The 27,327-nt window shown below is 38.4% G+C and overlaps 1 protein-coding gene across 4 annotated transcripts; it reads right to left on the bottom strand.

Annotated features, from left to right (window-relative positions):
• Positions 1–3,166: 3,166 nt before the first annotated feature.
• On the bottom strand, positions 3,167–26,993 carry Sec16 (endoplasmic reticulum export factor secretory 16). 4 transcript variants are annotated; one of them, XM_088197127.1, is made up of 18 exons: positions 26,790–26,993; positions 17,534–20,585; positions 17,259–17,441; positions 16,993–17,104; positions 16,595–16,729; positions 12,877–13,321; positions 12,625–12,808; positions 12,342–12,563; positions 12,089–12,258; positions 11,907–12,012; positions 11,585–11,832; positions 11,232–11,522; positions 7,193–7,597; positions 4,996–5,265; positions 4,822–4,922; positions 4,633–4,757; positions 4,180–4,346; positions 3,167–4,009 (listed from the first exon to the last, which is right to left on the bottom strand). In XM_088197127.1, exons 1-18 carry the CDS (start codon positions 26,826–26,828, stop codon positions 3,965–3,967), a joined length of 6,300 nt encoding a protein of 2,099 aa, XP_088053253.1. In that variant the 5' UTR covers positions 26,829–26,993; the 3' UTR covers positions 3,167–3,964. The 4 variants fall into 4 exon arrangements, with proteins under 4 accessions (XP_088053253.1, XP_088053252.1, XP_088053255.1 ...); XM_088197126.1 differs by having other exon boundaries at positions 17,510–20,585; XM_088197129.1 differs by lacking the exon at positions 16,595–16,729.
• Between the last annotated feature and the right edge of the window lie 334 nt (positions 26,994–27,327).

The raw sequence follows: 27,327 nt of genomic DNA on the forward strand, positions 1-27,327 counted from the left end.
ATCACCACTGTATTAGAAGGTTGCAGGTCCGAGGGCACCTTCCCGGACACTTGGAAGCCCGGGAAGATGATAATCATCAAGAAGCCGGGAAAGTCCAATCTTTCAGATCCTAAAGCTTACCGCCCGATAACTCTCCTCCCTGCTCTGGGAAAACTTTTTGAAAAAGTCCTTGTAGCCCGGCTCGAGGACCATTTCCGCGCGAAGGCTCCTCTCTCGAAGCGCCAGTTTGGCTTCAGACCAGGTTTGTGCACCGAGGACGCAATGCATTACTTAAAATCAAAAATAGACACCCTCCCGGGCAAATATTCAGTAGCTGTGCTCCTCGACATCTCGGGAGCGTTCGATCATGCGTGGTGGCCGGCCATCATTGAGGGACTAAAACGCCGCAATGTTCCGCGAGACCTGGTAAAGGTTATCAGGTCTTATTTCGAGAGGCGCAGAGTTGTAATCGACGCTGGAGCTTCGCTTGTTTGGAAATCTTTGGAAAGAGGCTGCCCGCAGGGGTCCGTCCTCGGTCCCCTGCTGTGGAACGTTATGTTCGATGAAGTTCTAGGAACCCCTCTTCCCGTGCACTGCGACCTCATCGCGTACTCCGACGATCTCCTGCTTCTGGTTAACGCCAACAGCAGATCAGAGATTGAGAGCAAGGCTGAGATGGCCTTGACGCGCTTGCAAGAATGGGGCGAGGAGAATAAACTCTCCTTCGCTCCCCACAAGACCGTGGCGGTGATGCTTAACGGATCGCTTGACAAGGGTCGTCCCCCTCGCTTTTCGATGAACGGGCAATACATAAAATTCGAGCCGCGAGTCCGCTACTTGGGTTACAATATAACTTATAGATTCGACCCCGCCGCCCACCTTAGACTGGCCGCCCAGAAGAGTCGCGACGCGATGGGAAAACTACTAAGATTGGGGGGCCGCCATTGGGGGTTAAACTTTTGCGCAAAATTGACTATGTACAAGGTGATTTATGTGTCAATAATAACGTACGCCGCCGGTGCTTTCGCCGAGAGGGCATCGCGAGGCCACCCTCAACTTCTCTTGCTAGGGTCTCAGACGGCACCCCTGAAACAGGTAACAGCGTGTTACAACACGGCTCCAAATTCGGCTCGCCTCATTCTGGCCGGAGTCGAACCCATAGATTTAGTCGCACAGCGAAGGTCCGCGACCTTCCACTTAAGAAGGAGCCGTTCTGCAACGGTCGGACAAGTAACGATCCAACCGACGCTGAACGTGTCTAAATTGCAGGATACGGAAAGAGCGATCCAACACAGCGTTCGAAAGGCCTCATTGGACGAGTGGCAGAGGCGCTGGAGCACCGCCGCCACGGGCCGCCTAGCTTTTAAGTTCTTTCCGCAGGTGAAAACTCGCCTCGAGAAGCGCTGGATGAGATGCGGATTCGCAACCACACAGTTCCTTACCGGACACGGAGCTTTCGGAGCATATCTACGTCGTTTCAAATTAAGAGACGACGCCGACTGCCCCTGCGGCCACGACGACCAGACGTCAGAGCACATCCTGTGGGATTGCCCACTCCTCGACGAGGAGCAAACGCAGCTCCACTTCGCTCTTGAGCTAGAGGGCGAAGGTCCCTTAACCCATCAAGACTTCGTTGCGTCTAAAAAGAACTTTCGGGCTTTCGAGCACTTCTGCGAGGCATATTCCGCTCGCGAAGATGTTCGCCCACATTAGAGCGCTCGTCGCAAATACTATATAATTCCCATTTTTTTTATTTTTTTTTTTTATTTATTTATTTTTTTTTTTTTTCCCCGATTAATTGCTTTCTACTTTTAGCGCTCATACATGGTTCAACAGGGCGCCGCTAGGAACATCTCCCGGAGACCCGAAGAACCACCAAAACCTTCTTTAACCGCTTCACTGTGTCCTAATGCGGGATACTTTCAAAAACAAACCCTTTTTAGGACCCCCACACGTGCTCCTTCGATCGGAGCATGCCTAAGCCGCCAAACTAAAAAAAACTTAAAAATAAAGAGTAGATGATAAAAAGAACCCCTATTTCTTTCAGGTTGTCTTTTATTATTCTCTTCCGAGAGACCCAAGGTAAGCGGAGCGCGACTGCCCGCAAACCACCCTCTCCCCTCCATTTCCCCTATCCAACTCCGTCTCCAACGGTTAGTGATGCCGGAGACCATCAACAGCATTTCGCGACGGTAGACCCGTCCACGGTCGTCAATCGTGACGACCAAGGAAGGAGGTCTGGCCTAGCGCCGGAGTGCGCAGTACTCCGAAGCGAACGCCAGACTGGGTCCGATCTCAGTTGCCCATGGGCTGAAACTCCCGAGCCTAATGCAACTGCGGGACGCGGGCGTGGTGCCCGAGAAGTACCCAACCCCGGCCTGGGCCGAGAGTTTACGCAGCTCGCACAAAAACACGTCGACAGTTTCGCCGGCTTCCCAACGCCGCTGGATGAACCGACCATACGACACAAACCGGCCAGCCCCGAACGCCAAGCTCAGGGCGGCCGCTGCTTGCGCTCCGTCGCGGCGAGTCTCTTCAGGCAAGTCAACGAAAATGTCGAACGCTCGGCCCCGGAGGAACGTAGCCAACCACTTAGCGACGTCGTCCTCGTGGTACAGGTCCACCAGAACCGTGAGGCGCCGGTACCACCTGTCAAAATCGCCGTCTCCCGAGAACGGCTCCACGGCATCGGCTAGGCGGTGATGCGCCTTTGCAGCGCCCCCCATATCGCTCGGCGCCGAAATAGCTTGTGCTGCGGTGCGCGTGTCCTTCCCCATGGTCCCGCGCTCCGTCCACGTGCGTCCCTCCTGCACCCAGTGTTGCTACTACCCTTCTTCCCCCGCATCGAGGTTGCCATCACACCACACAACAGAATTGCAAGCGCGGAAAGCCGGTGAGATAAGAGGTGACTCATCATTGTAAATTCAGATTTAGATAAATCGGGCTCACCTACGGGGCTTCATTAAAGAAAATGTACCACAAAGACATTTGTTAGCAACTGCAAGTGTTTTATTTTGTGGTTAAGATTATATTGGTTATTGTTTGACAGCGCATTCGGTTGCTTCGTTAATTTATCTTCTTAATGTTCAGCCTACCATAAATAACCTCAAATAAATCAAGCACTTAATTATGTTCATCATATTCAATGATAAACATGTAATGAAAAAGGTAGTTAATAAAACATCAATAATATTTAAATGGCTTCCTATTTCTTCAATAATATAATATAAACATAATATTTAATACAATTTATCAATCAATAACTAAATAGTTTTTTTTTCACAACATTTTACAATAATGGAACAAAAAAATATATAAACTGTGTTATATTAACATTATAATCAGTTTAAGCATGTACAAATAATATGAATTTTATTTAAAAAAAAATTATCGCTCGGTCAAGCTAACTTTACAATCCGTAAAAAGTTGAAAACGCTACGTACGGCACCAGATGAATACATATGCGCAAAATATACAGCATGTAGCAGCTTTAGAAAGCGTTTATAATAATAATATACATATTTGCATCATAAAAATAAAATTCCGTGTATACAAAAAAATAATAATAATACCCAAACCGACTCTGTATAAGCATAACTATTAAAAACATTCCTATATAAAATATATAACACATTCTATCACAATGGTTTCAATAAAAACAACAACCTCAAAATACCACAAAAAAATAAACAATTTACTAAATAAATATATTTTCTATTTTATTAATTTGCATGGAAAAAATTATATATTTCATTATTATCATAATATAAACTGCTATATATTTGATTGACTAAACTTTCCAGCGGTCGCCGAACGTATATATTATATAAAGCACGCGTCAGCATTTGACGATCTCTCACTCCGTCGTCACATCAAATTGAATGACTAAAATTTTATAATATAAACCTATTTTTATTTTATAAGTCCAATCGTCAATCACTCGATAAGTAAACCAAGCACCAAGTAGTTTTAACAGGTAGTAGTATCAACCGGACGAATAATCCGCTGGGTTATAAAAGGTTGGCGTCGTCTGAAAAACATAAATAAGAATACGATTAAAACCTTAAAAGTAATGATCGAGTAAATCAGTAATACCTAGTCACAATCGTTGATTTTTCCAACGGGAATCTTTGGTTAGCGTTAAACGAGATTTTGATTTTAAGTATTTGATTATGGATCGGTCGATAAGTAGAACTATACCTGAGAATAATTATTATTGTCAGCACCGGCGGAAGACTGAGGCACGAAGTAAGACGTCGGGGCCGAAGTCGGCTGAGTGACTCCTAAGACTTCAGACGCAGGAGGGAGCGGTCTGGTCGGAACGCCGCTCGGATTGAATACGTCGACGTAAGCTTTCTTTAAAGTATCTAAAAATTTACATTGTATTAGTTACTATGGGTGAAAATACATAATTGATCAGCACAATAATTTCGGAATTTCTGTGTATTTATTTTTAAGCGCTATAGTTATTTTCCATAATGAATATTCTACCATTTGAAATTTTTAAGTTACGAGACAACTTTATTATCTGTAATAATGGTTGATATACAGACTTTGATTTCAGTCTGGTGTCTCACTACTTACTTTGTAGTTGTTGATTGTGTTGACTTAGTCGTAACGCATATTGTCATGTTACAATAAATAAATACATACGTCTTCCTTTTTGCAATTTGAACATATTTGCATTGTTTGGTCCTCCCGGAGGCATCGGAGAAGTCACTGCACCAGTTTCGGGCATCTGCTGCATCGGAGTCGGTAAAGGGCTTTGCGTTGGTAAACTACAAAGGAACAGACGGTATTAATAAGTGAAATTAATCTTCGATAAGCCTAGAGGTCATTTACTTGTTTATAGGCATTTTTGGGGGCGGTGCTAATTGGCTTTGTTGTTCATCTTCATCGGCCTCCAAATTCATCCACTTATTCTTCTCTGAATCCCACACAATCTGATTGATAAATAATAACAAAATTAGCATCATTGTGATGAATAAAATACTAATATATGTATTTATATTATACCGATGGATTTTTATCGTCGGGCAATATCATCTGATTCTTCGGCTTCAACGATAGCTTATTAAAGATGCCTCCGAACCATCCGGAGCTGGCTTGCGACTTATTTCTTTCATCCTTCTTAGGTTTATCTCTGGGTTTCTGCTGCTGAGACTGAGCCTGTTTCTGCACTCCGTTGTTGATCAAAGGCTCTTGATCGTCTTCGAAAATCCGATTGTTAGAGTTGGGCATTGTGATCTGAGGTTTCGGCGGTTCTACATCGTTTGTGCCGTTGTCCTGGAATAAAGTAAGAATAAGGAATACAAAAAGTATATATGTAATCAAAGGACGAACGGAAAGGATTGAAAAATGAATAGAAATCCAAATAAAAACGATTACAATAATTTATTAACAATGTCAAATTCTTTGATATACATCGATAGCCGCTACTTTAAAATCATTATAAAAATTTGTGCATATTTTATTAATACTGAGTGTAATAATCAATTTTTTTTTCTATCAAAAATGGCAAAAGTGAACACATAATACAAATTTTACATTCATGCCATCATACTGAATGAGGGGTATAGAAGCATAGGCAGCGATCTCCAAAATTTAAGAATATTATGTGAAAAGTAACGATCTATATTTTTCTACTCTTCTAATATAATAGTTGTATGCAAAAACATTTGCTAGCGAAAAGAAGCGTTCTCCACATTATCAAAATATATAAAAATAGGAGAACACTGCCTTTCTTCTATAACCCGCAAATGCAAATGCAAAATTTTAAGCACACCACGATTTTTATTATATTATTATAAAAAAATTTAAAACGGTTCGTCGATATCAAAAGTTTTCGGCGGAGTCGAGTCTTTCTTTTGATTCTTATCGAAGAACTTCATATTGAGGATCTCCTTGCAGACGTCTTCCATCTTCACCGGTTCGTCAATGTTAAACGTCTTCGGATTCCTTTTAATCTCGTCTTTTCCTTTGCCTTCCATCTCCTTTTGTTTCTTCGCCAACACCTTCTCAAAATTGTCTAAGCTCTTCTCGATAGTCTCGCGTAGCAGTCGTTTATGATCTGAGGAGCTAAAAGTCGAATCTATAGATCCGTCGTCTTCGCTTTGAGAAGGCGTCGCTTTGACGCTCTCTTCTGGCGGAGACGTCGGCGCGTCAATCGGAAACGTTCCGCCAAAGATCAACGGTTTATAAGATCCGCTCTCTTCTATGCTCGACTGTCGCGCCCACACGTCGACCGTGCTACTGATCAAATCTTTCCTTCCGCGCCTCCTCGGATAATGATTATACCTCATCTCTTGCGTGTCTGCTTGCAAGTCGAACCCTCTCGGATCTTGGTTAGCCAACTGTATATCCAAATCGCTCATCGGCTGTTTGAATAAACCCGGAGAAGGCGGCAGAGAGTTCAAAGACGAATTGTTCGACGATAAATTAGACTCGATCGCGTCGTAGTTCCTGTCGTAGCTCAGCTGCTTCCTGAGCGTCGGTCTGCTTCTCGTTTCCGGTTCGTTGAAGGCGTTGGTCATGGTGCGTCCTTTAGTCGGATGGACGGTCGCCGATATGCGTTTCCTCAAAATCATGTTGGGCTTGTCGCAGTCTTTGTAACTGGCGTACGACATCAGCGATATTCCGTCGCCGTTGCTCGCCACTCTCGAAGTGGAAGCTCCGTGATTCTGCAAAGGGGACGCTTTTTTATTTGTGTCGCTGGCGGGGGGCGTCCCCGCGGAGTTGTTAATCACAGTGGCGGTGCTATCTACGTTATTCGGTTTCGGCGGGTGCTCGTCTTCGGCGCGTCTTTTAAAATCGTATATGCACGAAGACGAACACGGAGTTGCGGGCGCTTTTTTCATTTTCGGGAACGAAAAGTACTTTTTCGCGTTACAAACGCTTGATTTCTTTGTACTTACAGTGGTCTCTGGTAATGGTTTATTCTCTACCAGATCGGGCTGCATTTCCACGTGAAAAAAGACGAGCGTGAGAAAAGCGGAAGAATATTGTTAGTAACGGGGTAACGGTTTTATAAGCGACGCCTCCATATTCAAGATGTTTTTATTCATTTTGTTTATGAACTACGAAACACTATACCTGACCGATTCACACAAACGACTAAACATCTTGAATGAGGAAGTTTTTTTAAGTTTGATCGTATGCCAAATACACATTTAAATAGCGAAGCAGTGCCAAAAAATAGAAATTAATTATTTACCTCGTTATATCCGTACAAATGTTGCTGTTGGTTGTGAACGTCCTGATTCCATCCGTAAGGCGCGTCATTGGCTGGAACGGCCTGATAATCCACGTGCTCCTCTTTCGGCACGTGCATCGGTTCTTGAGCCTGGTATTGAGTATTACTTCCAGGTGGATAGAAAACTGGCGCACTGTTAGGATCGTATTTACGGTCCGTTTGATCGACCATTAACGGGTCGGCGGGTTTTTCTATTTCTTGATTTGTGGATTGGTTGAAAGTTTGATTCTGGTAATCGATTTGCGGCGGTGGTTGAGGGCTGTAAATTTGATCGTAGTTTTGGTATTGCTGAGACCAATTTTGAGATTGATCGAACTGCTGGTATTGTGACTGATCGACGCTCGGAGTCGTCTGAGCTGCTTGTACCTGAAATAATGATATTTTAAATTAGATTTTTATGAATCTATATACATATAAAATTAATTACTGCACAAGTTTGTTATTTTGTACGGTAATAATGAATATCAATCAGTGTACGAAAACATAGGACAATGCATGAGAATTACGTGTTCTTAAATTTCTACCCTGCAATTGGTCGATCACCACGAGGGGCATTATATGTAAGTACACAGGGTGAAATTAATTTTGTTTTCGAGATTGTTAATTTATCGCTCCTTTTAATATAGTTATATAAATTTTATTTATTATAAAATTTTTGCCTAGCTCTATTGATATTTTTAAAATTAATGTTTTATTGATTCAAATTCAACTTGTTTTCAGTGATCAAGTAAATTCTGCATGTATATTTTTTGTGTACTGACTCTTAAGAAAAAGGTGTAGTAATATCAGTTACCACTTTCGCGTCGGGTACAAATTGTATTAAAATTACTACTGTGACGGGGCAGTTTTGCACATTTTCCAAAAAATTGCATTGTTTTTGAAAAATGCCCATAACTTTTAAACTAATGGGAATTTTAAAACAAAAATTTCAGAGATATTTCTTTATAACGCGAGGTATTTAAATATTTAAAAAAATCGGTGGTTCTTAATCTGTGTTTTTTTATAATGGTTTGTATTTTTTTCTAAATGGCAACATAGAGGACACTATCGAGGACCTTCAGTATTGAAATATCGACGTTATAAGATCGTATATGGAAGTAAATAATATAAATAATAAGAATTGGTCTCACATGCAAATATGACCTAAATTTAAATAAAAATAGTCAAAAATTTTTTTTTTGTTTTCTTGTAATCTGGATGTTCGAATTTCACGAAATTATTTTAAAGTTTTCTTTATTACTAATATCCTTCCATTGGCATCTGTGAGCAACATCTAAAAATAATATTGCTCTGACCGATTTTTTTACGTTCAAAGTTCAACGTACGCAAAGACTCGTATACGAGTCATCCGTGTTTCTTCAAAGAAATTGTAAAGACTCGCATACGAGTCATCCGTGTTTCTTCAAGAAATTGTAAAGACTCGCATACGAGTCATCCGTGATGAATGTGTTAATGTATGAATAAATAAAGGATTACGTAACCGCTTTAAATGGACATTTTTTCACGACATAACTCACTGGTTTTTAATGTAATCAGAAAAAATTAGACATGAATGACCAATAGACTAATATATTTTTGTGTACTGACTTGAGAAAAGAGTAGTAATATCATCTTGTGTATGAATAAATAAAAAATCACATAACCACATTTAAATCGATATTTTCAAATGACAACTCAGTAGGTTTCAATGTAATCAGAAAAATACAATAGACGAAGAGACGAAGAGACAAGCAAAACTGTACGAAAAAATTTAGAGAAGTATATAATAGAAGCACAATGAAAATATATACAAAAACTAAAAAAATATTTGAATGGTGATAGTGCCACAAAATTTTCAACGCCATTGCCTAAAAATTGTATCTAAACAATATCTAGTAATAATAATATTCTAAAATGTACAAAAAACGATGCCATTTTTATGTTTCTTTTTCTTATCTAATGAATACTTTTACTGACTTTTTATGAACGCCTAAAGTTCGCTAATGAAAATAATTTAGTTTAATTTATAAGTTACTCCTAACTTTATTACTTAGGTTTTTTTTTTATCAAAGCAACTGTTTTTTTTTTATTTTAGTAAATATAATATAATAAATCAATATTTTAATTTTGTTTAAATTATTATTGAATAACCGCCATTTTGAAACAACATGGCGGATAAGACTAAGCTGAAATATTTATAAGGGATATTTTTAAAAAAAGTTTCATGAAAAACACCAGTGGCGTAGATATGGGGAGGGAGAACGCCCCGGGCGGCACTTGCTTGGGGGCGGTATTTTCGCGATGGAAGGACCATTTGTGTAGTGTGGTTCTTGAACTAACCGCGCTAAAAATATATATCTATGAATAGCTAAAACTAAATTGAATATGTGAAAAAAATAAAAAAACAGGTTTTTTTATCAAACTTGAAAACTGTTTTGCACATTTTTTTTATATGCATATAATATGTGATGGGTATGTAGCGTAGCTGAAGGGGGGGCTCAAAAGGGCGGCCACCTGCCCAGGAATGTTTTGGCATATTGAAGACATGCATTAAGTTACAAAACAGCCACCATCTAGTATAGTAAATAAATTTAATGGCTTCAAAAACAAGCAGTATCATTGTAAAAGCCAATATGTTGTGAAGTTTTGAATCTTTTGTAGCTCAAAGTTTTTTTAATAAGTGTTGCCCCAAGTCCAAGCTATTTTAAATAAATATATTTAGTTAAATAATTGAATGATAAATAAAAAATAAATTTTATTTTGGTAGAATTACCTTTAGAAGTTAAATTATATATTATGTATATGAAATATGATATTTATTTATTAATGGATTTCTAATTTTTTAATTTGATTTTTTTTTATTGAAATTTAATTTTTATATTTCAATTTTTTTTTTACTTTTGACTTTTTATATTTGAACAATGCAAATATATTAACACTATTTTTATCTTCGGTAACTTTTTAATTTTGAAAATCTGGTCATTATATACCTTCAAACACAGTGTTAAATTATATAGATATATTTATATAATAAATAAAATATTTAAAATACATTTTATAATTTTAAATAGCTTGAGAAAAAATGTACAGACGTTATGGACATAAGAGCTGCCAGTAAAAAACAGATTGGCATAATAAATTATTGACTACGATGATTCGGTTCAACAGAACATTGATCAATGACCACAAAAACTCTTCAACCCCTTTTATGAATAGCCTTGTATGAAATAACCATTGTTTGAATTATCCTTTGTAATTATCGGACGGTCAACCAACGAGATCAGCTTTCACTTAGGGGGATAAATTGGAGGTGGAGTTACACCCTAACACAATTGACCTCGTCTCCTATTTGATCAATAAATCTGTCATTGCGCAGACTTGACCCATCCATTCGATACTGACTGATTTACTTTTTCTAAGCTCATTTTTGGTATAGTAAATATTTTATAAAATAAATTGTTATCAGATTTTCCGGTGTCTAACTGACTGTAAATTATCTCGAATTTATTTATTGATTTAAGAGATAATTTCAGTTACAGCAAGTTAATTTTAATCAATCGATATAAGATAATAGATAAAAAGAAGCTACCAGATATTCAGTTAAATGCTAGTGTATTACAAAAGCACGAACTTTTAAAGTTGGTAGTCCTAAACATGCTGCTATGGAATTAGGATTTTAACTGGTACATTTAAAGGCGAGCATATGGATATTCCTAAAATCTAGTGATTTGCATTTTCATATCAAGCAGCACCCAAGTGTCTTCATCAGTTGTCCAATGTGACAAGAATTTACTTGAGATGATTGCGTCTTTTATGCATTACTATTAACATAGGATTGAACCCCTAATGTTTTTGAATTAATATCAAGATTAGATTTAGTGATAATATAATTATAATTCGGATCGATCAGCATAGATTATGTTTTTCTGGTCTTTCATATCTTGATGCATATATATATTAGAAAAAAATCAGAGCATAGACAACTTGTGCAGTAACCGAATATTATTAAAAAAAAACTCACATTATAATTACTGACGATTTGTCGCAGATTCGACAACCACACTTGTTCCGTCGGTGTGTTTGCCGTTTTATTCTGGTCGTATTGCTCACTGTCGTCGCCGATTTCGCCGACGTGTTCTTCGGGATCGTAATGCTTCAATCTTTCGGCCACGTCCAGAATCCTATTGACGAACGACACTTCGTAAGCGGACGGATACAGAGAGACGACGCTTCCGATCTTCTCCATGTAGAACAGAGCGCGATCGTATAGTCCGTAATCCACGAGCCGAGTAGCTAGTAGATATTTGTAATTCTGAAATTGACACGACACAATCATAACACTGTAATCGACTATATAAAGATCTTGAAACGTACTTGAAAATCTGGTAATACGAAATGATCGTCGGCTAAACTGCAAGCGTATTCGTATATTTCGGTCATCATTATGGCCTCATTGGACGCAAACAGAGCAAAGTTTTCATTCGTGGGCGACGATCCGAGTAGGACGAGCCTCGGCACTGGACTGTTTTGGTTTTTGATCGGACGTTTACCAAACTCCACTTGTGCCATCAGATAGCAGAACTGAGAGGCGAATAAATCTCCACGAGCGTTTAAAGTGTCACCTAGGATTAAAATAATATACGTATGATAATTAGGTGATTTATTAGATTGATAAATAATGAAAAGCAATTATTACCTAATGTAGTGATTGATTTTTTGTCTAATTCGGGACGTTGTGACGTGTTTGAGAGTATCATAGCGAGATGAGGCCTCCAGTCGCCCCATTTATCGTCCAAAACACACTAAAAATATAATTATTTATGATTAGTCTGTTTTCAATCTTGAATTGTGATGGTCAATACTTTGAAGAATACTTACAGTGACAGCTGCAGGTTGTCTACCGGACATCAATTGATACAGAGTTTGCAGCGGATCGTTAGGCGATAGGCCATTAGCGAAGCGTGTCATAACATTGGCATAAGTGCGACGGTCCATTTTTGACGCTAAAAACAACGCGTGACCCCAAAGTCCATGAGTCATGGCCCATTCTAAAATAAAAACATAGCACATTAAACCATCCTCTATGCATCGAAGATGCAATAATTCCAAAGATGTCGACGCTATGATTTACCCAAAGCATCTTTCCCACTTCCGAACAGCAAATACTCTCTGAAACGGTCCGTCACATACTTTTCTGAGCCGTGAATCTGCGACACTTCCGAATTCGACAAGTTCTTCTTTCCCATCTTCATCGAATTATCTTTAGAGTGCTTTCGCTCCTTCCTCGCCGATAAAGAATGCGATTGATCTATTGAAACGTCGTTCGAAGAATCATTATCGACGTCTTGGTTTCCTTTAATAATAAAAAAACGCATTAAAAACTTCATCTACAATATAATTGAATGAAATCGTACCTGCAACATCTTGGGTTAATGTCTGCGATAAGATCTCTTCCGTCGGCAACTCCGCCGATCTACTAGTCGCCGAAGATGCAGAATCTCTACGACTATTCAACTTATTGGCGTGATTAGTTCCTTTCCACGCATATTGATTCTTATTCTTGACTAACAGCTCGGCGATATCAGTTCCGACGACCATCTATTCACACAAATCATCACAATTAATATCCAAGACTAACACGATTAAAATAAAATATAAAAACGTACCCCATTCTGCCTGAGCAGCAAAATGAGCAGCTCCCACATCAGTACCACGCTTCCGACCTCATTAGATTTATCATTATAATGCAATTGATAACTACGATCGTGCGTATGAGCAAACGGTGAGTTGTACTTCTCGATTGCCGCTTTGATCTTCGATTCGCAGAACTCGATCACTGTTTTTTTATGCGTGGTTCCTTTGATCAGCGGTCCGGGATACGACGTCAGCTCTGCGCACACAGGATCGTTGCTCAATAGTTTGTTTATGTTGATGATTTCGACTATTGCAGGTTGTCCGTCAGTCGGGTACGACGGATTGATGATTAGCATGTTCGGCGACGATATGACGCCTTTAATGTGGGCCGTGCCGAACTTGACGGGCGTGTTTCTGTCAGATTTAATCACCGACTCGTCCAAGTACAGGTTCAGCGAGGCATCCGTGTTGAAGTCCCTGTGAGCGTTTAACAAAAGGTGAAGAAAGCGGTTTACGTATATGAAAATGGCGATATGTCATATTTGAGTCGTGTGCATAATGTGTTTACAGTATAAAAAAATAAAAATTAACACAACAGTTAAAAAAGCAAGAATGCAAAATGAGCAATGTATGTACAAGCGGTGGATGGTTTAAAGCGATTGTTAGCAACGATCGCCAAAAATATGTAAGCATGTATTATTGCAGGAATTTTTATGTTAAAATATCATAAAAGCACTATAACCAACTTTGTATTGGATTTGTTGTATATAATAAAAAGTTTTTATAGTTCTTTGAGAATTGAACAGTAATATGAGCATATATAAACATTTGTAAAAAAGTTATAGTAGATCTATATAAAATACAACAATATTATTCTCACACGTAATAATCGATTTTAAACAATTATTATTAGCATATCGCAAAAATTTTGAGCAGTTCATTAATATTTAGGTCTAACTAAATACATTTAAATGCGTAAATATATCTATAAAACTTTCGTTGATTTACACTATTTTTATGTATTTTCTAACGATTTTTCAACTTATATAATATTAGTCAATTTTTTTCAAGTCATTGTAAAAAAATTTGTGAACGCTCTGCAGTTAGTCGATACACCTGATGGGCGGTACCAGTACGTGTAAGTACACAGGGCAGTGTATGTATTTTTAATTTAATTTATTTATTTTTATTAAGCGATAACGTGAATTCTGTATATATATATATATATATATATATATATATATATATATATATATATATATATATATATATATATATATATATATTTTTTTTTTGGTGTAATTTATTAATTAAATGACATATTCTGACTCTTGAGAAGAAATATAAATTTGGTTAATTTAAATGCATTATTAAAATATTTATAATTTCACTTAATATCGAAACATATTAGGGTGCATATGGGATTGGAGTCCAGGTCTTTCAAGGTATTAGTCACCGACTTATACCACAGGGTTATCGTGTAGATAATAATTAAATTGAGAAAGCAGTGGCAAAAAAATAAATCACCTCGATAAACCATTTTAAAAATTATTAAAAAATTTCTTGCACAGACCCACCCTTTTCTATGCAGCATTATAAAAATATTCAAAACATTTAAAAATATTCGTACAAATTTAATTTTAAATAAAAAATGCTATGATAATTTTCTCAGGAAACTTACTGATTTTTGAGATGAGAATTCACAAAATAAAAATTTGCGAGCTAACTTGGGCATGATCGGAAAGGGGTTATACCTGCACTTCACTCTCCGAAAGTTGTCCTAGTGGAAGTTCGACCGAAGTCGGTCAAGGTCGCAGTTTTTCGAATAGCGTTCGCACAGCCGGGAATTTCATACGCGTGCACGCTTCTCAACCTCGCGTATTATAACTACGTGCGTGTTTTAAACACAAAAAAAATTAAAGCCAAATGGAGAAAAAGGAGATGGTGGATGATTGCAATGCACCGGAATAGATCAATGTTAGTAAATAAGACATTTTATGTTGAATCGAGGCTTCACTGTCACTAATAAATAATAAACAGGAAACGTTCAAGTGTGCAACTAATGAATAATTTCTATTATTTTTTAAGGAAAAGTATGGAAAGTCAATTTGCTGAATTGAGATTTTATATACAATATATAGCTTAGGTCTTTCTCTTTATGATACATGCAAAATTGACTGCGGATTTTTGCGGTTTTTAACACATTGCATACCTTAAAAATGTATTATTCTTAAAAATGGGACGGGGCTTAGTCGCGAAAGTTACGACCTAAAAATTTGTTCAGAATCACCAAATATACACATATTTAAAAAAAAACGATACCGGGTATGATAAAATGCTAGTCAAATACTTTTTCTTAATATAAAACAGCAAATTTGTGACATATACAATTTTTTTTTTACGCTACGCGGCGAAATTCGCACGACCGTTCAACACGGAATTCCTATTCCTCGGGCCTACAATTAAAGAAATACTTTAAATAATTGTATTTTTTAGCACTTATAATATCATATATTTGACTAAGAGCACTTATGGAATCAACTAAAGTGGAGAAATAATTTTGGCCGTCCAGATCGGGCAAAAATATCAAACAGTGGCGCGATCGTGAAGACGCCCATATTAAAATTGAATCGTTCTATCTCAGTTTGCGATAAACCATCTCTATCTCTCTCTCTCGTCACGCGAGAGAGCGAAAGGGGAAGTATCTCGCCGCTCGCGCTCGAAGCGTCTTCGGGTATTAACTTCGGAAAGCGAGGGAACTTTTGGAGGCGACGAAGTCGGCCGCCTCGACCAAAATTACCCCCAGTTTACCTCCCGTTCGCGGTGACCTCGGAGAACTTGCGAGAGATTTTAGCGCGGGGACAACCGAGCTCGACCGAAGTAAGCCCGAATTTTCACATTATATTTCCCGTCCTTGGCCAACTGTCGCCTACTTTCGGAGAGTGAAGTGGAAGCATAAGATCCATTATTTGTAACCGTCGAAAAAGCATGAACGGACTGATCGCGAAATTTAGCTAACACGCGAAAATGCGTAAATGGACTGTAATGTGTTATGTAACACAAATTGACTAATGATATTTGTGAAATTCAGATCATTAGAAACAAATCATGATTGCGTAAATTTAAAAAAAAGAAATAAAACCATCAGATAATTCATTATGGAAAATAATTGAATCACTTAAAAATTAATACACAGAAATATATACAGACCAGGAAAAGGCTGAGATGGTACACATTGCTTAAACATCTACCAGGAATTTGCATTTATTATAAAACAAATTGATTTATATATTTTGGGTATTTCCTCAGTTTGGAAATAAATAAAATTATATGTATCGATTTATTATCAAGTTATTATTTTACTAGATTTAGAAATAGTGGAATTTATAGTGCTCTTTATGAAATGTTAATATACAGTCACCAATACCGTTGAAATTTTAGTTGTAGTAGTGCTTTTTATGATATTATCTCCGCCATATGAATACACTTATTGTGACACTTGAAACAGACAATGATTGTGCAAAAGAATAAAAATTATAAAACAATAAATCAATGGCTTTTAAGGCAAAGTATGCCAAAGTTATTTGCTCAAGAGTAAAGATGCGCGTAATAAATAATAAGATAATTTATGTGTTGTCTCAGGTGTGAATTGATTAATATTAAAGTTTACAGCTCCGCTCGATTGGTTTAAAATTATTTAACTGTACGGACTCGTCTGTTTTAGATATAAATTGTTCTTCTTCAACCCACCTACTACCGGAGAAGTCCGTCCTTACGGATCCTTGGTCGCCCCTCGGTCTCGTCGGCGTATCGTGCTTCATATAGCTCATCTGGTCGACCCTTCTATACGGGTAGAAATAACCCCCAGATCCGTCTATTACCATCCTGCGTACGGGCCACATCACAAACAAAATTTTCATTCAAGTACAAGAAATACACACGTATATAATACAGCGAATATGACGTTAAAGTGAAACGGAAAACGTAACATAAACAAAAAAAATAAAACAACATTAAAGAAAGCGATCATGCATCAAATCAATACTATAAATGAGAATGTCGGAAGGTTTCAACCATGATGATCGGAATTAAAAAAAATATGATTTTGCTACACTCTTTAAAGAGAAGCTCGAGACGACTTTTCCAACCTTTCTTTGATGCCCTCGCCGTTAGCCGAAGATCTGCCCGAGTGTACGCTTCCTCTTTCATCGGCGAGTCTATTAGCGGCCATAGTGTCATAACCGGGCATCGAATTATAACCTAGAATTTGAAAAATATATAGAATATCTCAAATATAGATTATGTCCCCGCATTATATTTTTGTACAATGTACTACTTTCGACTGTCGTGACGTATTAGATTAACCTATTAAGTCACGATGGTCGTAGTTTTATTTAAATAAATAATATATTACCTTCTCCATATCCTGATGCAGCGCGGCTCAAGTCAGCTTGTGAAACATTATGTCCAGTCATATATTTATTATAAATTTCCAAATAAGCTTGAGGGTTGATCAACCTTAATTTCTCGTAATATTGATACGTTTGATGTTGCTGATACAATTGTTGAGAATATGAATCCATCGGATATCCAAACTCTAAAAATTTTAAACGCAATCAATTAAATCATTTAATCAATTTTAATCAACATTATAAAACCACACACTTTCATAATATGGATCATTATAACCTCTTTCTCGTTGATCCTTCCTATATCTTTGAGATCTACGATCCCGATCATCTTCCCGTCCGTGTCTCGAACCCCGGTCCCGGTCTGTTCCTTCGTCGTAATCGTTTTCAGTCTCAGGTCCCCGCGAATCCGGTCTTCGGCCGTATCGTCCGTCTACCCTCTTCCGATCGTCGCGACCTCCTCTATCTTTCCTCAAACTTGAATATTGCCTATCTCTCTCCGAAGGATATCTCTTATCATCTCTTTCATCATAGTCTTTATCTCTACGCCTATTCAAAGTACTATCTCTCTCGCTGTCGTATTTATCCGGGTCTTCCCTACGTCTCCTTTCCTTATTTTCTCTCAAAGAACGATCGTAAGATCTTCTACTTTCGTCGTCCCTCCTCGGACGATCGTCAGGTCGCGGCGGCTTACCCGAAGTATAAGAACCTTCTCTATATTTCCTCCTATCTCTGTCCGAATAATAATCTGTATCTTCCGTATCATATTTATCCTTAGTCCTTCGATAACGCCTATCATCGCTAGTCCTTTCTCGTTCGGGTCCTCTCCTATCTTTATCCGATGGACGTCTATCGTCCTTTCTATCGCTATATCTACCCTCTCTTTCTCTCGACGATCGATGTCTACTCGAGTCTTTATCTTTCTTAGAAGCGATCTTATACAACCTATCCCTTTCCGATTCGTCTCCCGTAGTATCGTCTCTATTATATTTTCGATCTTTATCGCTTTGTTGGCTGATTGCCGCTTTAGGATTGATCACTCTCTGATCAGATTCCGAATCTATAATATCGGCCGTTCTCGAAGCCGGTTCTTCCTGAGTATCGGCACCGTCCATGTTCTGATCTCGTATTGAAATCGCGCTAATATCTTGCAAGTTTTCTCCTTCCATATTCAAATCTCTCTGTAATTCCAGATCGAGAGTCGAACTCTGTATTGATATATTTTCTGAATTTTGTTCAGGTGCTCTCGTCGTGGTCCTGATTTGATTAGAATCTACTTCGGAATAGTCAGAGCCGTCCATATTTTGCTCCCTAGGAGCCGACGATGTCATCTGTTCGAAACCGGTGACGACTCTCTCGTCGCTGCCACTTGCAAAGCTCTGATTTTGAAATGTGGGTATGTTAAAGTTGCTGTTGCTCGCTTCGCCCGGAATCATCCTATCAAATCCGATCGGTCTTCGATCTATCGGCGGCGGTTGATTATAATTGGTTTCGTCATCAGTCGGTTGTCCGTCTACTTGACGGTAGACAGGAGGTCTTATCATGCACGCCGAATTCGTAAGACTATCGCTTTCGGTCGTCTGTCCGTCGACTTGTCTATCTAAATAATCGTCGTTCGGTTGATTGTACATGTTCAACGGACTAGTCGGATGTCCGGGTACCATTCTAGATAAACCGTGAGGCGGTTCATCAATCTCGAAACTCTGATTCTGTCTATATTCCATCTCAGGTTGGCCTAAAACCATTCGTCTAAAACCCGGCGGCGGATAATTCGATTGAGTCGTGTTCGGAGTATTTCTATGAACGTCCGAAAAACTCGGATCCGATAAATGTCCCGTTTGTAAGTATTCGTTTCTATCGCTGCTCGGTGCCACTTCACAATTTTCAACGGTCGGTTGGAACGGTCTAGTTTGATAAACGACCGGGGACGACATATCGGGCCTTTCGGAGTTATCCGGAGTCGTTTCTAGATTGGCGTGAACAATTCTACTCGAGATCAGATCGTTGTCTTGCGTGAAAGGAGAAGGTTGTCGTATATTGTATAAGTCGGGCACGGGCAATTCCTTAACTAGCTGTTGATTAATAGGTGGAAGCGGTTTATTGGACTGAGACGGCGCACCCGAGCCGACGCCGCTTCTATGAGATAATTGACCAATTCTTTTGTATGGATTTGAATTGGATCCGGAACTTAGAGGAGGAGGAACGTTAACGCTCGTCGGCGGTAATGGCGCAGGTCGTTTAGGCACGGCGTTGTTCATCAGTAGCGGCGAAGGGTTTATAGGACTCGGAGTCGCAAGCGGAGGTGTCATATGTTCCGAACTCTCGCTGTTTAAATTTAACTGCCTGACGTTATCTATTAGTTCTTGGTTCACGCTATTGTCCGGTGCGATTTTATATTGGTTATAAACGTTATCAGTGGAATTATTCAACGTCAATTGTTGAACGTTGTTGAAGTTTTCGTTCGAGATAATGCTTGGACTGCTTTTCTCGTAGCTTCGAGACGGATCTTCGCTAGTTGAGCTCTCGGTGTGCGATAAAATACCGTCACTAGACTCTTGAGACGGCTGCGATTCTACCGACCAGTGTTGTTTGATGTTGCCGATTAGTGTTTTACCTAACTTCGGCGGAATTTCAATCGGAGGCTTCGGCAGATTTTTGGTAATATCATTGGGCGTATCTAAAGTGGCGTTACGCACGAGTTGAACGGATTCCATCGGTACGTTTAGATTTAGTTCGGGGTTGAACGGTTGGACGTTGCTACTGTTTTGACTTTGGTTATTCGGATCATTCCAAGATAGACTCCAACCCTCTTGATTTGAGAAACTTTCCGTTAAAATGTTCGCAGTCGGGGTTTGATTAGCGTTACTCATTTTGGTGGCTTCCGCTATTGCCGAATCTTCCCACCCCCAGTTCCAAGGATCGCCCTGGTTCGGGTCTCGATCGCTAACGTTTTGAGGCATCGCCGGTTTTTGGTGAGGGTTGAACTGGGTTTGGTTGGGATTGAAGTTCGGCTGTTGATTGAACGGATCGTAGCTTTGAGGCGCAGGAGCGTACACGTTAGAGTTGGGAGTCTGTTGATATTGCTGTTGGTTGAATTGATAGAAGTCAGAGTTGTAAGATTGCGGTTGCACCGTCGGCTGCGGAGGCGGAGGTCTGTTGTAGTTTTGGTTGTAGACGTTCTGTTGGTTCATCTTCTGCGGCGGTTGTTGCCAATACTGCTGGGGCGGAGGTTGATTCGTATTGGCATATTGAGGGTACGCAGTCGGCGGCGGAATCCCAGGGTTTTGATTATGTGGAGGCCATTGCTGTTGAGCGTTTGGCGGCAGCGGAGACTAAAAATAAACGAAAAAAAATAGATCAATGACAGAACAATTATATACTGGTCTGACCCTTTTATTATTTTTTATAAATACATTATTATATCATCCCTTTATTTTATTATTCTATGCATTGTACAATATATTTGCCAAATCGATAAAAAATAACTTACATGTTAATAATAATATAATAATTTATATAATAATTTACATGCAAAATTACATACTGATTTCGGGCATATTATTCTTTTCTAAATATTTTAAACGCATTTACAGTTTCGGGCTCTACTACTATAATTAGGGATTGCAATAATACCGGTATTACTGAGAGAAAATACATTGAATATCAGTATTACTATTTTTTTTTATTAATTGGTAATAAAAAATACTAAAAATATAACGTCGATTCATTCGAAAGTCAAACTGAATGCTTTATTGCTAAGTTTATGTTGTAATATATTATTGAATGTTGATACATGCTTGCGAATTTTGCGAAAAATCCAAGGATTCAAGAGTTGGAAAATTGTCTTTGAATATATTGAATAAATATGCAGTTGTTGTCTTCATATTTTTTTTATGAAATAAAATAAAAAAGTAAGTCATATTTCGACTTAACCTTCAGTAGTCTAAAGGGATGTATGTCATGCCAAATATATTTTTTATTTTTTGAAGGCATTTAAAATGATTTAATGACAAAATTTTATTAATTACGCAGAGATATTTCTTTCAATATATTACGGTAAAAAGATTTAGTAATTCCTAACCATTTTACCTGGTATTGTTAAATTACTAAATACGTCGTAAAATCTGTTAATCCTTCGATGGATTTTGGAAACAATTTTTTGACCAGTCCGTGCTAGCGGCTCAAAATCTAGACTTATATATTGTTATCCATGGTTCTCAATCTAAAAAGTTTTGTTTTTACATTTGTGTACATATTTTCTTTAAATAAATTAAATTACTGTTTTTAATTCAATTCAATATTTAGACAATATATTTTGAGAGCATTAAATTAGTTGACGAAACAATTGTCATATATTTATTTTGTGGTCTATTATAGATCTATAATTTCGCGAAGATTAATTAACGTGAATGTTTTATTTTAATGAAGAGTAAGTCCTTAAGTTGTACGATAGATTTTTGTGATATATTGTTTATGCTGAAGGATATCATAATAAGAGTGATCTAATTTGTTTACCAACATTTTAAAAAAAAAACCCCACAGATTTCAAGATATCTTCTGATTTTTTAATTAGAACATTTGATGTATTTCATTCATTATGAAAATTAATATCAATTAAATGGCCTGCTCTGGACCATTTGCAGCAGCCGATTTTTACGATGTAATTTTTTCGTACATTTTGGGCGGTAAACTCGGCTATAACTTGCCGGATGCTGGTTTTTAAGTACTCCAACGGCGTTAAATCGTATGATCTTGGCGGCCAGTTGCCTCCTCGTGAATTTGGTCAGAAAAATGCATGATATTTAATGAAATACTATGAATCTTAATACTAAAAAAATCACATTATAGGAATTGTCACAAAACCTTGGCTGTCCATGATCAACTGTAAAGATGGGGAAAAAAATAGGCAAGGAATTTGGGTGCCGCTTGAACTTTCTCCAATGGCTTTAGAGCAAAGAATAACCATCTGTTCTTGACTATGAGGCACCACTTAAAGTGATGTACAAGGATGAAGCGCACCGAAATGCAATGCTACTGATTTGCAGGTAGTCAGGAGAGCGTTTCCCAGAACGCTCGGGAGAAACTACCGAGTCTCTAACAAATAATGTCGTACTATAGGGGTGGTGGATCCCGCTCATCCAGTCCTTAAAAAGCTGGATGCCGCCCATTGGGTTGGACTCGTAGGGCCCTAGTACTGGTAATGGCAGTGGTTTTTGCAATGATGCTAAAAGTAGTCACTCTGTTCAGACAATAGCGGCGCCAGTAGACCACATGTTGGAGATCGCCGTTAACAGTGTGGGAGAGCGAGAGACCTCTTTCGAGCTTAAATACTCAAACTCCTAAGAGAAAATAAACTCTGTGACTATCCAACCGGGGTAGTGTCCTTTGGACTACCAATGACGAGCAAAGCATTGCATTTCAACGCAAGCTGGCCAAAGGGTTTGGCCCTTAGGGACTGAGGGCTAAAGCTGAAACTAAAGCATCACAAAAAGTGATGTAACAAGGGTGAAGCGCACCTGCAATGCAACTGAATTGCAGGTAGTCAGGAGAGCGTTTCCCAAAACGCTCTGGAGAAATACTACTGAGACTCTAACAAATAATGTAGTACTATGGGTGGATCCCGCTCATCCGGCCCTTAAAAGCTGGATGCCGCCCATTGGGTTGGACTCGTAGTGCCCTAGTACCGGAACAGATAGTGGTTAGCGCATACGGATAAATGTAGTAACTCAGGCTGTCCAGACAATAGTGCACGCAACGGAAAGAATAGTTACACTTCCTGTCCAGATATGAATTGGGGTGCCAGTTCACCACATGCTGGAGGCCCGTCATTAACAGTGTGGGAGAGCAGCCGGACTCCTCTCGGGTGAAAGGCTATCCCGTGAAGAGGCTAGCTGTCTAAGGTAGTATACGAGGTATTATACTAAGATGAAAAAGCATTGCAACGTAACGTAAGCAAACAAATAAGGGCCCGTCCCCTGCAGGGGTGTCGGGGGCTAATGACTGCAGTTGAGGTAGCATGAACACCCCTCATCGATCCTGGGGGGTGGTGCTATTACTATGATGAAAACAATGCATGCAATGCAAGCGAGCCAACGAGAGCCCATCTCCTTTAATGTTCGAGAGAAACACTAAATATAAATAAACTCTAATAAAATAATTAGTACTACGAGGGGTGTGGACCGCTCTCCCGGCCATTACATGCTGAAAGCCCACCTGAAGGGTTGGACTCGTAGGGCTCTAACGGCAGTGGTGCATGCAATGGATGCCATGTAGACATACTCACTGTCCAGATATGAAATCGATTCATTACTTAAATGGATCGTTAGTTCTTTACACCAATTAAAGAAGAAAAAAACGATGGTTTTCATCGAAACAAGTACCCCTTGGTCATCATTGGCTTTAAAAAGGTTCTTCTTTGCGTTTGGTGGGATTTTTGGGAGTAGTTCACTATGAACTACTAAAACCTGGTCAGACTGTTACAGCAGAGGTGTACTGTAGCCAACTAGAGAAATCAAAGGCAGAAATGCTTGAGAAACGATCGGTTTTTTAAGCAGACAAAAAAGAGCTGGATTCAAAAGTTCTGTAATATCCACCATATTCACATGATGTTGCACCTTCAGATTATCATATTTTAAGTCGATGGAACATTTGCTTTGTGATAAAAAAAATCATAAATGTTGAACAAGTAAAAAATCACTTTGAGTCTTATTTTAATGGAGTTTTATGAAAGAAGAATTAAAAAATGCCTATTCTATGGAGGAAGATCAATGAGAACGATGGAAATTATTTAACAGAATAATAATGTATACTTTTTCTGAAAATAATTTTTTTGTCACATTAAAAACAATGACATTTCTTTTCGCTTTACCTAATATTAATACGTATACAAAAGTTGAAAAATCTAAGGTTTGAGAACCATAAGGGGTGTGACTTCGCAGCCAGTGAGACGCAGATGGAATCTAGTTAGAGTTTTATTAGATTATATTTACATATGTTGTGACAAATTATTTTGGCGAGATGTTTTCTCCGAGCGGTGGTGGAGAAGCTGGCGCAGGGATTATGTCCGAGGGAGGTCCTTAGAGGTCTTGTAGGTAGTGTGGCAGCGGAAGTTGATCCCTCTCAGGATGTGTGCGTCCATGACAGTATGTTGTCGGCGGGCGGACGTCAGCTGGCCTCTTTGAGAATCCGCGTAATCTGCGAGTGATTGCTTATGACTGCCTTCTCCTCATCGGAGTTCAGGCTTATGTATCCAGGGCTACAAAGCTTGCTGACCAATCACAAGCATGCAGCGATCAGTTTCTTAGAATAGCGAAATAGGTATACGCCTTTAGAAAGCGACGTTTGTTTGATAAGCATTATCCAAGGTCATATACTGCAACGGGATTCTTGTGAATCTGGTGATTTATTATATATCAAAGAAATATTCTTTTAATGACAGAGAACATTTACAGTAAGAACACTTGCTGGTTATTTGTGATTTTTTCTGGTCGTAACGAGGGCTATTGTGTGGTCCCAATTCTTAACGCTTGTATTGTTTCCTTGTTGATGGATGATAATTTTGGTCACAGTAAATTAACGTGAATTTTAGGAATAAGACCCCACAGTTGAAATCATATAATTTTACCAGCCCCTGCTAGCTGTAAATTATATTTTAACTGGTAAAAATATATATCTACCGGTGAAAATGTATTCTGATGTGATTTCACTTAAATGATATTTTTCAAAAAATATTTTCAGATTTTTTCTGTGGAATAACCCGAGAATTTCTGGTTTAGAATCAGAAATCTTATTTTAGCTATTTCCTATTTCGTTAAAATTCATAGTATTTCATTAAATGATTAGCATTTTTCTGGGCAAAATGTGCCAAGTAAATTATTTACATTGCATGTAAATAAATAATGATAAGTATTTAAATGTATATATTACTACATATGGAAAAGTTAAAAACATATAATTTTACTAGCACCTGCCAGATAAATTATATTTTTACTGATAAATATATAATTTACTGGTGAAAATGTATTTCGATATTTCATTGAAATGACACGCTTTAAGAAATATTTTCGGAATAGATTCGACTGTTTTTTTTTAGATTTTCTTTGAAGGATAAGGCCGGTTTCACACGTGCCGGATGGATTCACCCGGCACCGATCCGCCGCTGTGTAGTGGGGGTGGTGTTGTACGGGCAGCGTCGGGCCGGCGCCAGATGGATTCGTCCGGCACCTCTGAAATGGTAGGTACTAGCCTATACAACACCATCCTCACTACACGGTGCCGGGTGAATCCATCCGGCATGTGTGAAACCGGCCTTACTAGAGAACTTCTGGTTTAGAATCAGGTATGTCATTTCAGCTTTTTCCAGGGGGGGGGGGGGGCAAAAGTTGACCAGTCAGTGTCGTTTTTTTAATATTTTGATTTTATTAACCCTTTATAGTCCATAGTTTTGCTCCTAGTCCAAGCTATTTTGAATGAATATAATAAAATAAATTATTTCTTTTATACATACTATATTATATGAAATAAATTATATTTTGGCAGAATTAACTTTAGAAGTTTATATATGTATTTATAATATACATAAATATTATAGTATTATATTTATTTAAAAAATATAAATTTATATTTTTTTAATTATATTCATATATTTATTTATTATTAATTTTTTTTTGTTGAAATTAAAATTCAAGTATAATTTATTATATTATATAGACATTTATATAATAAATGAAATATTTAAAATGCGTTTTATTTATAATATTATTCATTTTAAGATATAATTTTAAATAAGTTGAGAAAAAATGTCCAGACGGTTTGGATATATGAGCTGGCAGTAAAAAACATATGTCCAATACGTGTAGACAAAGAACTCGAAAGGGTTAAGATTCATAGTATTTCATTGAATGACATATATTTTGTGTACAAATTCAATGACGTCGCAGCATTTTTGAACCAGGATCTGTACAATAGAAAGATGAGAAAAGTTTGTCGATATACCTTTATACAATATAAAGATATTTGGTTATTATCTATCTTATTGACAATCTGATTATTGTAGAGAAATTCCAGTTTTGGGTTCCGGAAGTTTTCTGATATATTTAACGTCAACTACCGTTGGGTATTATTTAATTTTTCCTTTTTTATAATATATTATACTGTGTATTATAAAAATCTGATTTATAATTATAATTTAAAAAAAAATGTTTCAGGAGCTATTGTGATGACGTAATATTTTGATCGCAATTGATGCATTTTCAGATCAACAATAGATGTAAAAATGATATTATCAGCGTAAATTATACAATAATATTTGTTTCGAATACCTTGAATTATTTTTGCACAACACCGACACGTCAAGTATGCGGGAAGGCAAAAGCGAAAGTGCCTTCGATCGAAATTTTGCAAGTTTGAGTTTAGAGGCCAAGTCGGGAGTGACAGGCGGTAAAAATAGCCAAGGTCGTCGAAGCGACGTCCAAATATCGAGCGAAGTGGATCGCGACTGACGACTGGCGGATTGGAAAGCGGAGCGGCGAAAGTACCTGTCTTGCATCGGCGGGGGACCTCTGGGGCCAAGACATGGCGGCTGCGAGACGAGCCCGGGGCGTCGGCCGCTCGAGAGGTGACGGTGGGCCGGCGGGCGCGAGTCTCCTGGGGGCGACTCTCGAGGGCGGAGGCGCATGGCTAACACATGGTGACAGCTGCGATCGATCGCAGGTGCCCCGTTGGAACTTTCGCCTGATTGCGCTGACAGCCGCGGAGGCGCTGCAGACGCGCTGTTTTACCGACGCTCTGCTTTACCGACGCTATTTTTTATGCTTTCGAAAATGGCCGATAGGCGAATATTATTTCGAAAAATATTTATTTAAATACTGCGAGTACAAACTCAACAGTATCCCAGTATACTTTGTAACAATTTTCTACCAAATAAAAAGGAACAATATTTATTTTTCCTTTTAGTACTCTTAAATTGAGTTGTTTATGGGTATTGCGTATTGCGTACTCTATTTGCGTTAACATAGTCAGTTCGAGAGCTATCCATTTCATCATTATTCATAATTGAGAAAGAGATGCCAAGTT

Source organism: Plectrocnemia conspersa, unplaced genomic scaffold (genome assembly GCF_051122295.1).
Source record: "Plectrocnemia conspersa isolate PC_06_02 unplaced genomic scaffold, ASM5112229v1 ptg000011l, whole genome shotgun sequence".
In the NCBI taxonomy this organism is placed as follows: domain Eukaryota; kingdom Metazoa; phylum Arthropoda; class Insecta; order Trichoptera; family Polycentropodidae; genus Plectrocnemia; species Plectrocnemia conspersa.